General features: G+C 37.2%; 1 protein-coding gene across 2 annotated transcripts in view; it reads left to right on the forward strand.

Annotated features, from left to right (window-relative positions):
- Positions 1 to 14,028, forward strand: part of Slain1 (SLAIN motif family member 1) — a 58,960-nt gene that overhangs the window by 27,472 nt on the left and 17,460 nt on the right. The window contains exons 3-4 of one of the 2 annotated variants that reach the window (XM_046447149.2): positions 8,620 to 8,769; positions 10,003 to 10,152. In XM_046447149.2, coding sequence (XP_046303105.1) covers positions 8,620 to 8,769; positions 10,003 to 10,152 — 300 coding nt within the window. The remainder of the gene's footprint in view (positions 1 to 8,619; positions 8,770 to 10,002; positions 10,153 to 14,028) is intronic. The other variant, XM_046447157.2, reaches the window with a different exon arrangement.

Genomic DNA, 14,028 nt, shown 5'->3' on the forward strand with positions numbered 1-14,028 from the left:
AGGAATACAGCAGATGATTTAAAGTCTGGTAACCCGGCCTGCCTTCCTTTCCCTTCCTTTCCAGGAATCTGGTAATTTATAGGACTTTTGGAACATGTGGTTTGGGAAGAAACCATATTTCTTATAAGTATGACACCTGGGATGTTTATTTCCATTGAGGTGGTCTTTGGAACAAATAAGAGAACTGTCAGATGTTCTGATCAAACTGTTGAAGGTTCATGCTGCAGTACTTAGCTTCTGAGTTGGTAACATTTGAGGAACCATGAAGTCTATGAAATTGTCTAAATAAGATAAAGAGCATGTCCATCATTCAAGAAGACTAGGTTAAACTTCCTAAAAATTAGGAAAGGTGAAAAGTGGAAAATTTCTTGAGATGCTCTTTTCTACTCCCTAACTTTAAGAGCATTTCCCCCCTCATATTGTGTTTTTGCTACAATGTGGTAGAAATGTTCATTTTAAAAACACTGTATGGTTTGCAAATGCATGTTGCAAACTTTCATCTTGTACTCACTTGTAGTCCTGCCTATTGCCCTCCCACAAACTACCTTTTTTTTTTTTTCCATCTGAGAACAGTGTAACATTAAGATGTTGTATGATTTATTCCAAATATCAAAACTACCCATGGCAGGATGGAGACAGGGGCTCAGGTAAGTAGATTCTTACTCCAGTGTCCTTTTAGTCTTTGGTTGGGTTTTATGACAACATAATGTGGGAAATTACAGTAAAGAAGTGTTCCATCAGCCTTCACTCTTATGTCTGAATACCTGACATACCCCTGCAGTATAGTTCTAGCGATGTGCATTTTTCCAAGTGAATTATCACAAAACTGGTATGTATGTTAGCTCAGGTTAACGAACTATGGCCTATTGGGCTTTTTGCCTGTTGTCATAGTGCTCATCAGCTGGGAATGCCTTTCATGTTTTTAAAAGTTGAAAAAAACGAAAAGAATGATTTCATGGCCCCATGGAAATTTTATTAAATTCATCTCAGTGTGTATAAAGTTTTATTTGACACACAATTATGTTCAAGCATTTGCATGTCTTCTGTGACATTCAAGCTATGATGTCAGAGTTGAGTAGTTATGAGTGCAATCCCTGTGGCCAACAAAGCCTAAAATATCTGTTAGCCAACTCTTTACAGAAAACATTTACTAACCACTGTGCTAGCCTACTGTTGTCATCTCTGACATGGAATGCATGTCTTGTAGATCCCATCTAGACTCCTCTTACCAAGATCTTTTACCCAATCATCTCTAGATTTCACAGTGACTGGTTACCTTCACTCCCTAGGGTTTGTTGGTTTGTTCTAATTATGATTTTAAGTCCTTGGACATCACCACACATGACTATCCTTGTCAGCTCTTCTGCATAAGACAAGGATCCTTTACAGAATCATAAAGCAGACACTTAACAATGTTTCCAAATGTTTTATTGATGTTTACATGTTGAGATTAGTTTTGTTCCAGAGATATGCTATCCAGACTCATCTGGCAATGACTTGCTTCTCCATGGTTAGCTTTTCTTGTCTCCAGTGGTGGCCATTCCTACGTGAGGCTGTGTTTTCCAGCATCTGCCTTCTCATCATAATTATTGCTTTCTAGTTTATGCAAAAAAGGGGGCCTTAAAACCCATCTTCATTCTCTGTGTTCTCTGTTCTGTCTTTTCTGAGGAAGAGAGGAGACCCCCACCCCCCTTCCAAGGCTGCTCCCTGCAGGTCATCTCTGTCCCATTCCTCTGGTCTCCAGGGTCTTCCTTCAGTGCCTGCCCTTTTCTTTTTTCTACTGTGTTTTTCCTCCTCTTCTGTGAATATGCAGGTCTCCTTGATCCTAAAAACCATCTCATTCTCCTTGAGCCTATGTTCCTCAAGCTACAGTTTCATTTTTCTTTGGTTTGGTGGCCAGTTCTCTCTCCAGAGATTTCTACTTCCTCATCTTCTGCCTGCTTGATTCTTAACACTCCTCTGTTGACTTCTCTCATTAGGGACCTAGTTGTCCTAGCCAGAAGCCTTTTTCTTTGTCCTCCTACAGGACTTCTCTGCAGTGGTTGCCGCTGTTGGCCATAGCTCCCTTGTCAGCTCTTCTGCATTAGTCATTTTTGTTTTTTGAGTTCCATCCATCCTTCAGCTTTCTGAGTTCTCAGTTTCCTTTACTGATCTCTCTTATTAATTATTCCTTCCTTAACTCTTCTCTTTTCCCTCTGAGCATTCCCCATATGTGATTTCCTTCCTGCCTGTGGCCCCACCTTCATCCAACACCTATGTGTTGATGTTCCCTGAATCTCTTTAGCCCTGTTTCCTGAGCTCCAACTCTGGACCAGACTCTAGCCCATTAGGCATGTCTCGTAACCATCTTAGTTCAACTCATTTTTTTTTTCTCCTTGTGTTTCATGTTCTTTATCTTAGTGGGTGACATCAGTGTCTTGGGGACCATGTCATTGATTATGGTTCTCTCCTTTTCTCCACTGTGTTCATTGGGTTCCTGGATATTTCCACTTTTTCTCAGATGTGGCTTATTTGAACTTGTTCTCACCAGGTGTTGTACTCACGCTTTAGTTGAAGACCTTGTCTTGTCTCACCAGGTCTGCTAGAGAAGCCTCCTAATAGGTCTCCCAGTCATTAGTCTCTGACCATTTACTTAATCATTTATGACTATTTATGTCATCATAAAACTCATATCTAATCATGTCTTTTTCCTTCTCAAAGTCAAAATAGTAATTGTATATTAGTGTGTACTGCTGAGTATAAGACAGGGCAGAAACCAATCCTGCCAACCTGTCCAGGCCTAGCTCTTCTTTCATATGCCCTGTGCCTGAATATTAACCATTCCTTGACTGTACAGTACCCTTTCATGCCTCTGTCAGTTCACATGTGCTATTTCTAGCCAAAACAGCACTGTATTCCCATAAATGCTTCAATCTTCAAGGGTCAATTTAAACTTAATGTCTTCTAGTGGAGACTTGAATTATTGTCATCACTTTGTTCTGAGTGCTTTTACTGCTCTTCCTATAGCAAGGTATAGAATTCTCCATCTCACTTGCTTGTCTTCTGCAATAGCTCTTCTTTAGAAGTTGGAGTGGGAAGGAGTGGAGAGCAGTCAACATGTTTTATTCAACTCAGTATCTCTGGCATATGGTATTGTACAGCCAAGATAGTGAGTGCCTACTCAAGTGAAGAGAGAAACCAGTTTGTAAAAGCAGGTGAGAGCATGGACGCCAGGCAGATTTCCCAGAATGACTGTGGACAGGGAACTGCAATGTAGTGTTTTCTATGAAAGCCATTTAGGTAACCTCTGGAGACTCACCTTTAATGTTTTTTTGGTATTTCTTGGTAAATGTTGATGACTCTGGATGTGGCCTCTAACATTGCATGTCAGAATCAACTTGTGGTACTTTTTCCCCCGCTCTTTTGCTCAGGGCTACATAGGACTTAAATGATGGTGGTCAGCTCCTTAAGGCAAATACATGGATGATTAGTCAATGGTAAAAGAGAATATAAATTTGGCTAGCTGAGAAGAGAGGTGTGAACAAGGAGATAGAAAATCATGACTTAATTAGAGAATGGCCTATAAATTTTAATAAAACAGATGTAAGTTTTGCTGTTAATGAGTTTTTATCAGAACCGTTAAAAGCTAGGAAAGAAAACACAGGGCTGCTTTAGAGCTATTTTTCTTTTTTTAAAAATATTTTTATTTTTTATTTGTAGTTGGACACAACATCTTTCTTTCTTTTTTATGTGGTGTTAGGGATTGATCCCAGGGCTTTGCCCATGCTAGGTGAGTGCTCTACCGCTGAGCCACAACCCCAGCCCTAGACCTATTTTTCTACACTGCCAAGATGGTCCATCCTTGGGGAGGGATGGTGGTTTTAGACCCCCTGCTGTGATTCAAGAGACAGCTAATAGAACATGGCACATTAGAGTTTTGCCTTTTAGGATCTTATTCTTTGATAAGAAATAGGGAAAAAAGAGAGAATATCAGGTTTGTTTTTCTAGAATAACTAATGGAGCCTACTGTGAGAAGCCACTAGAAGAAGTAAGAGTACTGCCCTCCAGGGCTTTCCACTGAACCAGGCAGCTGAGATGCGTATGTTATTGATGGTAGAGTGTGTAGAACTTCTGCTAACCATGATCATCATTGGGAACTATTTCTTCGATTAAAAAAAAACCAAACAAACAGTGGCATTTCAAGATTTTAAGGAAGCTTCATTGCTTTCTTTGTTACCCTCTTGCATGATTAATTGTCAGCTGATGGGTTTGGCATAATCCTTCATTTTATTTGTGCAGTGCAGCATCGTGGGAACCAGCTTATCCTAGACACTGACTCCTGTTTAATTTTGATGGGTCGGTTACCCTAGTCTCAGGTACTTGCCATTAGTGATGCAGAATCATTTAGTGTTGGAGGTCATAAGACTGAGATTGATAAAGTTCAACAATTTAGTAGTTACTTAGAAGTTTTAAGGAACTGTTCTCATAGGTTGATATCTCCACTAAGCTTCTCAGCTGGATTGAAATGTCCAGACTAACGTCTGTGTTCAGATATTATACTAAATTATGGTTACTTTAAGCAGGTGGATTCAGGGTAGGAGTGGTAGGATGGTTTGAAGTAAGGAGTTAACTTGCCAAAGTTTTGAGAATGCACTGTGTCAAGATATGTTAGATACTGAATTGTCTTTGTAGTGAGGAAAAAGTGTGAAAATGGTTTGTCTACAGAACATATTAAAATGTTGCTTTATTTTTTAACTTTTTTCAGTTTAATATAGTACTGATCTTTTGCGGGTTATTGTGAAATTTTAATTAGATCAATTAATGTTTTTTATATGAATTAAGTCAAATCACTTCAATTTGATTTTGATTATGTGCATATATATATATATTCAACAAAATTTGAATAGTTTCTTTCTTTGCAGGGGATAGGTAGTGAGGGGTTGGGCACTTTTCCACTTAATTACATCTGTAGTTCTAGTTCTTTTATTTTTATGTTTTAGATTTTGAGACAGGATCTTGCTATGTTGCTGAGGTTAGCCTCAAACTTGTAATCCTCCTGCCTCAGCCTTGCCGGGATTGCAGGTGTGTGCCACTCCACCTGCTATTTCTTGTATTTACTATTAATTTAGGCTCAAAGATGATCAAGGATTGGTAGAAATGTATAGTTCCTGGGAACTTTTTTGTTGTCACAGAATAATTTTTGGTGGGGGTAATTAAAGAACTGTAGGTTCTTAAACCTGTCCTGTCCCCTCTGTTCTTATTACTTTCTTCATGTTATCATTTGTCAAATCTGTGAGATTTTTCATAGTTTAGTGATATACAATGATGAATAAAAATATACAGGTGTCGTAATTTAAGTTAGGAAACTCTGAAGATATATAGAAAGTTAATAAGTTAGATCATTAAGCACGTTGAATCTCTCTCTCTCTCTCTTTTTTTTTTTTTTTGCATAAAGATGATTTATCAGTCTGCAACTTAGTCCCGTACTACATTCATTGTAGTGGAAAATGCTTATCAGGCAAGGAGACAGTAGAAAGTCTAACCAGTAAGAGTAGTGGTTTTTGTTTCTGTTGTTTTGCAGTATGGTGGCACCAGAGCCTCATGCATGCTAGGCAAGTGCTCTATCACTTAGTGGGCAAGCAACATCCCCAGCCCAAGAGAGTATTTTTAATACAGTAGTTTCAGAAAAACTGTAAAGGTGGACACGAAGTGCATAGCAGTGGATAAGGGCAATAGTGAGATGATGTGAAGTACTGTTAAGATCTTAGGAGAAATGAGAAGCCACTGCCTAATTGAACGGGTGAGAGCAACACAGTTAAAGTGATGACTGACAACTTTGGTGGTGGGCTCACTCAGGCTGGCTGAGGATAGCTTTGCTGCCTGTGTTGGTGCAGTTTGTTGAAGAGCAGGCAGTGGTAATATGGAGAGAGGTGGTGAGTGGCTTAAGGAAATTGCAGTAGAACTTGGACATGCAGTTGCTCAGTGTGCTGGGAGGCAGTTTAAGTTTGGGAAAGAAAACCTTGCCAAGTATGATACCTTTACTCAGTGCATTATTACTTTAGAGCCCAACTGTGTACAATTCTGGGGACTGGAAAATTAAATGAAAAAAAAATCCATGCCATTTTCAGTTTTTCTTATAAATAGATCTTTGGAGGAATGTAGAAAAATTTCATTGCTATTGTTCAGTAGTTTATTTCCTCCTTTGGCAAAATTGTCTCTTTGTATGGTCATTTTGATCATCTTTGTGTCTCTCAAATAATTTAACATCTTTATATGAAAAAAATAGTTAAATTAATTGAATGTAAAAGATAAAACTAACCTTTTTAAGAGTTCTTTCATATTTTTCTTTATAAAAGCAATTTCTGTTATGATTCTTTACCTCATATTGAAGAGTGAGGAGGATGTGCATGCTTCCGCTCCTCTCCCCCTCTCCTCCTCCACTACAAGCTTGGGGGCACTAATAGAGCATAGTTGTTTTGTGAGCTTGCCTCTACAATAACTCTCCTCCCTCTTCTTTAAACCTCAATGCTGAAGAACAATGTAGAACATTCTTTCTTGCAATAGATGCTAATTGTGTTCTTAGCCGGGATCTTGCTGTCACAGCCACAATAACTGTGTCATTGTGCAGGGAAGCCGGGTCACAGTAGTTATTGTGCAGAATAATGAATGCTGTTTATTTGTGATGTGTCGTTCACTGCATCTGTGGGTGAGAACACACAGTCACTGTAATTTGCCTGGCCAGCAATCAAACTGATGTAAAATAACATCATCTGTTAAGCAAGTTAGCAGCCACAAAGAACTATTGACCTTTTTTTAATATAGAATATTTAATGAGAGACTTTGAATAATGGAAATGGAGGATGCAAGAACAGCTACCTAGTGTGTGTTGCACGTTAACCCCTATTTTGCAGTATATTTCCCGGTCAAGTTGACCTATACAGAAGCAAGGGACTGGGATTGCATGTCTGCTGTGGCTCAGAGTGGGAAGAGTTGCTTAAGCACAATAAATTATGGATGGATATGTGACATAAATGTCTGGAGTCAATTGAGAACCAGGCTTCGTGGCTATATCTCTTTAATGAAATGTGGATTCTGAAAGCATCCCTGCCGGCTTTTTTCACCTACATAAGGAAAAGATAATTTGAATGTGATGGTGCTTACCTTAAGAGTTCTTGCTAAAGTAAAAGGAAATATTCTGCTGTTTTAAATAACATTGATGGGATTTTACAAGGATCTCAAGAGTGAGAGTTTGGCAGCTGATTATTTTCTTGACTCTCCACATCCTACAATTTCTCCCCATCCCACTGCCTATTTTCAAGTACTTCTCAGCTGTAGGACTGTTCCTTAATGTTGCTCATTAGAAGGGACTTGGGAAATGATTTTCAAGGCAGTTAATTTTATGCTTGTTTCTTCCAAGTTTTGTCAAATTTCTAATAAATATAAACCAAGTTATTGCTTAAAGCGAAGTTTAACCTGATTTATATGTACCTTTATTGTATTCCCTGCTGTCCTGCATAGTAGATGTCTAAATGATTCCTTTTCAGAAAACATTCTAACACAGTGATTTATACCATGTGAAGAAGAGACAGTAAATGATGTCCAGTGTCATAAGATTTTACAATTTCAGATCTTTTTCATGGTCCTGGAATTTAGAGATTATAAGGGGATGCTATCTTGGGAGGGAGAAATAACCTAGGACAGATGAGATAACTTAACAATTATCTTACCTGTCCATTATAAGTATAATTCTTTTTTAAAATTTTAATTCAATATCAAAATAGTCTTAAAGTAATACCATAGATAATCCCACTTTTTTTTGTTAAGTTTATATATTTTTATGTGGTACAGAGGATTGAACCCAGTGCCTCACTCATGCAAAGCAAGCACTCAACCGCTGAGCCACAACCTCAGCCCTGAGAATCCCACTTTTAAATTTAAATAATATATATTCCGTGCAGAAAACTTGGAAAATATATATATATATTTAACTTTAAGCAATCACCAATCATCTCTGCATTGCCATGTAAAACACCTGTCATAATGTTTTGGTGTAGAGGCCCTTCTGCTAGTGTGTTTGTCATTTTTCCATTAACCTTATTTTCAGGTCAAGGTCATTTGGATGTACTAGTCATTTTAAATTTCTCCCAAGTACAAATTGGCATAAAAGATTTTTAATTCAACATGTTGTGGTGTTTATTGAAAATTAACCTAAAAAATATAGGACTGTGAATGGTTAATATTAGAACATTTTTGCACAGTTTCTTAAGTCTTCAAGTTTTTTTATTTAGTTTTTCTTTTGACACTGAACTTTTTTATTTTATAGTACTTAAACCTTTATTCAGAAATGGGAAATGTTTCTAATTTAGAAATTCAAATACATTTTATTTCATGAAGGCATTGACTTTAATCCAAGTAAGAATAATTTGCTTTCTCTTAATGGATGTTTAAATGGGACCCTAATTCTCAAATTGGTTATTTTTACATATTTTTCCCTTAGATAAATGAAAACCAATTAAGATATTCTTATGAAAAGTTGATTTGTTTTTCTTTCTTTTAAAAAATCTCTTCCCTTTTTCCTTTTGACAAATGGACATCTGCTTGCATATAGCTAACTGCTGCTATTTTTTGCTTCTGTGACAGCTAGCCGATGGCGGAGTCTCTTCTCTTCAACGGCCTCACTGGCTTTTCCTTATAGTCCTGTTGCAAGACTCAGCCCTTATAGCAATGGCATTAATACTCCCAGCTTCTCTAAAACCTCAAATAAAGCAATACTAACACCTGAAAGAACAGGTAATATTTCAACTTCTTGACTAGTTGCTTGCTTTGCAATTCAGTCACTAAACTCAAACGTTCATCTGTCATTGAAAAGTTTGAGGGTAATCTTGATATAATGAAGAGTTTTGCTGCATCCTTATTTCAATATCGAAAGGCCTAGCATTAACATGTACTCTAACAGCACTGATCTCAATTGTGTGTAGGAGACTGTCTTCCCCTTTTACAAAAGCACACATATTGTTGTGTGTTTCCAAATGCCTGATGTGCTTATATAGTCAGTGGGTCAAACAACTAACTAGTTTTTATAATGATTCAATTTTCCAAGATTGCAGGTCTTTATATCTTGTTTTTTTTTTTTTTTTTTTTTTTGTTGTTGTTGTTTTGTTTTTAATTTTTTTGGGGGGAGTTTTTTTTTTAATTAAACTGGGGCTAGGTGGAAAAAATAGCCATAGTGCTATTTTTATAAGGTGAGGTCTCACCATTTCCTTGTTTATCTCAGCACTGGTGTGTTCTATTCCTACAGCTTTCTTCTATTTGGGTCCTTTCTTCTTTGGTTCTTGTATCTGAAGCCATTGCTTTTTTCACTTTTGTGCGTGGCTCCAAGTCTCCTGTGACTACTCACTGGTGTATATTATGAGGGTTTTGTATGTTTCTTTTTATGAATGTGTGCCTTTAACATGTGATAGTTTCCATTTTTGATACTACTGTATGTACCCACTAAAGAATGGGCTGGATTAAATTATAATTAAAAATTATATAAACCCTTATAGCAATACAGAAACATGTATGTATGATTAATTGAAAGTGTCCATAAATATGGATTTTCATACAATACCTTTAGATATTTGTGTCAGTGGGTTTTTTTATTGTGATTAAAAAACACGTGACAGTCTGGTTGTGTGGCTCGGTGGTAGAGCACTTGCCAGCATGTGCAAGCCCCTGGGCTTGCTCCCCAGTGCCACACACACAAAAAAATGACATGAAATTTTCCATTTAAAAAAAAATTTTTTTAGTAGGCAGTGCTGAGTGATTTTGTGTTTTAATTTTAAAACATGAATTTAAGGAACAGTATTCACATGGTTTTATTAGATATGAGTATGTGAAGATGTATTTACTGTCTTCCAAATCGTGATGTGTTGGTCATTTTTTGTGATGTTATGGAAACAGGAAAATAGTGCTACTCTATATGAACTGTAAAGCATATGGATATCAGTTCTTTAGATAACAAGCATGTTTCCTTTGTTTTAGGTTACAACTCCAGGGGCTCCCCTCTCAGTCCCCAGTCATCTATTGATAGTGAGCTGAGTACTTCGGAATTGGAAGATGATTCTATCTCCATGGGATATAAATTACAGGACCTCACTGATGTTCAGATCATGGCTCGTCTGCAAGAAGAAAGTATGTTCTTTTTAAATTAGGAAAGTGAGGTTTCCACTTGAAATACAAGTGGTGGGGGAAGATCAGGCACTTCTCCCAGGTAATGGGCAAGAAATTTGGATCTTTCTCATGTATCTTCCTTCATTATAGGTGAAGCTGTTTTGTGCTTCTTCCATTCATAAGAGCACCATGGGAGTTAGGCACACTTGTACTAAAAATACACTAATATATGATGTTGTTGGTATGGCCTCTATGGAAACAGGTTGGCAGTTACCTAAAGAAACAAAACATGCAGCTTTCTTGGCTCAGTAGCCTGTTCTCTTGAGCATTTATCCCAGAGCATTGGAAATTTATGTTTATACAAAATCCTGCAAATAAGTATTCTTATCAGTTTTATTTGCAATAGCTGCAAACTCTGAAATTCATATAGATGCTCTTGAGTAAGTGAATGCTTAAACAAATTGTGGTATATCCATAACATGGAGTACTACTTGGCCATACAAAGTTACCATTGATACTACATCTTAGATGAGCTTCAGGGAATCATGCTGAGCGAAGAAAGATGATTTTTCAAGAGATGGAATATTGTATAATTCCATTTATATGACATTCTGAAATGGCAGAATTTTAGAAATAAGGACAGATTAGTTACTGAGGATGAATATGGGGTGTGGGATCTCAGAAAGGGGGAGAAAATGTAATTATAATAAGATAAAACAAGGGATTTTTGTGATATTGGAACTGTTCATTATTTTGACTGGTAGTAGATATACAAAGCTATAGGTAATAAAACTGTAAGAACCTAATGCATGCATACATACATGAATAAACTGGGAAAATATTGAATAAGATGGGCAGAGTATAATCACTGTTGATACCCTGGTTATCATGCTCTTCAGTAATTTTGCAAAATGTTACCATTGGGGAAATTTGCCACCATTATTTCCTACCAGTATGTGTGATTCTAAAGTTATCTTTTTTTTTAATTTCAAAGTTTTTTTATTCTTAACGAGAATTCATTTTGACATAAGTATGAAAGCATTTGCTCTAATTCAGTCCCCAATACTTGTCCTTCTCCTCTCCTCATCACTTTCCCCTCTTCTCTATTCTATTGGTCTTTTTCTACATTATCTTAAACATACAATTAAAAATGCATTGATACACCTCAGGGTAAATAATTGTCAAAGAATAATAGATCATTGGACATGGGACCATTTATCACTAGTTCTGCAATAAAATTATAACAATTGGTGTAAACCACTTCAAAGGCATTAGCCCTGTCAAAGGGCACAGTAAGATCTAGATCACACAAATGGGCTAAACTTGTTTTGGGATTGTGTTTTCAGGTTAACAGAAACTTGGCTAAGTGTCATTTAAGCATATCAGTTTCCTGCTTTCAGAATTGGTCATGGCTATTATGGGAAACATGGTAATGCTTTTGCAGGATTTAATAAGATACATTTTGAGGGGAAAAGTAGTTATTTTATATGATTATTAGCAATAAATTTAAATTCTCATTTTAAAAAATTAAGGCTAAAAGATTGGATGTCAGTTTCAGAAGTTAAGTAGTTGGGGATAGACTGCTTTAAAAAAATGGTTCAAGTTAAATCATGAACAACTCACAGTTTGAGAATTTCTAGATCATTATCATGCAGGATGACCTAAAACTGAAGTATTGAAGCATCAGTGGGCTTTGAAAGAGATAATATTAGTAACTAAAAAGAATAAAAGAGAGATGACCTTGTTAGAAAATATTTGTGCCTTGGGTTTTAAACTTTTCCTTCAACTTTGAAAGTTGACTATAGAGATTTCTTTCTTTTTTTTTTTTTTTTTTTTTTTGTTGATAATGATTAAATTTATTTTTTCCCATTTAATTTTCATTTCCAACAGAGATAGCCCTCTTACATTAAAAACAGTATTGATGAAACCCTTAAATGATTATAAATACATGGAAAATGGTGTGAACCTTTTCAGTCAGAGAACAAAAAATTAGCCAGTAGTAAGAGAGAATTGAAAGGAAGAAACAACAAACTAGGGATTGGGTTATAAGCCTGTGATCCCAGCAACTCCAGGAGGTCGAGGCAGGAGGATCACAAATTAGAGGCCAGCCTCCAAAATTTAGGAAGTCCCCATGTCAAAACAAAAAACTAACAGGCTAGGATTTGCATGGTGGTAGAGTGTCCCTGGTTCCAATCACCAGTAGTAGAAATAAAATGAAAATGTTTATTGAACAACTGCGGTGTTTCCTGAACTGCACAATTATTTTTAAACATAACTTGTTCTTAGATGAACATGTAATGACTGTTTTTTTTTTTTTTTAAATTTTTTAATTTTTTATTGTGGGTTGTTCAAAACATTACAAATTTCTTGACATATCATATTCCACACTTTGATTCTAGTGGGTTATGAACTCCCACCTTCACCCCATACACAGATTGCAGATTCACATCAGTTACACATCCATTGATTTACAAATTGCCATACTAGTGTCTGTTGTGCTCCGCTGCCTTTCCCATCATCCACCCTCCCCCCTCCCCACCTCTCCCCTCCCCTCCCCTCCTCTCTCTCTACCCCCTCCACTGTATAACCCTGAGGGTCTCCTTCCATTACCGTGCAATTTCCCTTCTCTCTCCCTTTCCCTCCCACCTCTCATCCCTGTTAAATGTTAATCTTCTTCTCCTGTTCTTCGTCCCTACTCTGTTCTTAGTTACTTTCCTTATATCAAAGAAGACATTTGGCATTTGTTTTTTAGGGATTGGCTAGCTTCACTTAGCATAATCTGCTCTAATGCCATCCATTTCCCTGTAAATTCTATGATTTTGTCATTTTTTAATGCAGAGTAATACTCCATTGTGTATAAATGCCACATTTTTTTTTATCCATTCGTCTATTGAAGGGCATCTAGGTTGGTTCCACAGTCTTGCTATTGTGAACTGTGCTGCTATGAACATCGATGTAGCAGTGTCCCTGTAGCATGCTCTTTTTAGGTCTTTAGGGAATAGACCAAGAAGGGGAATAGCTGGGTCAAATGGTGGCTCCATTCCCAGCTTTCCAAGAAATCTCCATACTGCTTTCCAAATTGGCTGCACCAATCTGCAGTCCCACCAGCAATGTACAAGTGTACCCTTTTCCCCACATCCTCGCCAGCACTTGTTGTTGTTTGACTTCCTAATGGCTGCCAATCTTACTGGAGTGAGATGGTATCTTAGGGTGGTTTTGATTTGCATTTCTCTGACAGCTAGAGATGTTGAGCATTTTTTCATGTACTTGTTGATTGACTGTATGTCCTCCTCTGTGAAGTGTCTGTTCAGGTCCTTGGCCCATTTGTTGATTGGGTTGTTTGTTCTCTTATTGTCTAATTTTTTGAGTTCTTTGTATACTCTGGATATTAGGGCTCTATCTGAAGTGTGAGGAGTAAAGATTTGTTCCCAGGATGTAGGCTCTCTATCATGAAATTCATATGGAAAAATAAAAGACCCAGAATAGCAAAAACAATGCTAAGCAAGAAGTGTGAATCAGGCGGTATAGCGATACCAGACTTCAAACTATACTACAGAGCAATAGTAACAAAAACAGCATGGTACTGGTACCAAAACAGGCGTGTGGACCAATGGTACAGAATAGAGGACACAGAAACCAATCCACAAAACTACAACTATCTTATATTTGATAAAGGGGCTAAAAGCATGCAATGGAGGAAGGATAGCATCTTCAACAAATGGTGCTGGGAAAACTGGAAATCCATATGCAACAAAATGAAACTGAATCCCTTTCTCTCGCCATGCACAAAAGTGAATTCAAAATGGATCAAGGAACTTGATATCAAATCAGAGACGCGCCGTCTGATAGAAGAAAAAGTTGGCTACGATCTACAGTCGGTGGGGTCGGGTTCCAAAT

The sequence above is a fragment of the Marmota monax genome, unplaced genomic scaffold (assembly GCF_021218885.2).
Source record: "Marmota monax isolate L192 unplaced genomic scaffold, Marmota_monax_Labrador192_F-V1.1 WCK01_AAM20220418_F8-fsc00043, whole genome shotgun sequence".
NCBI classification, from domain to species: domain Eukaryota; kingdom Metazoa; phylum Chordata; class Mammalia; order Rodentia; family Sciuridae; genus Marmota; species Marmota monax.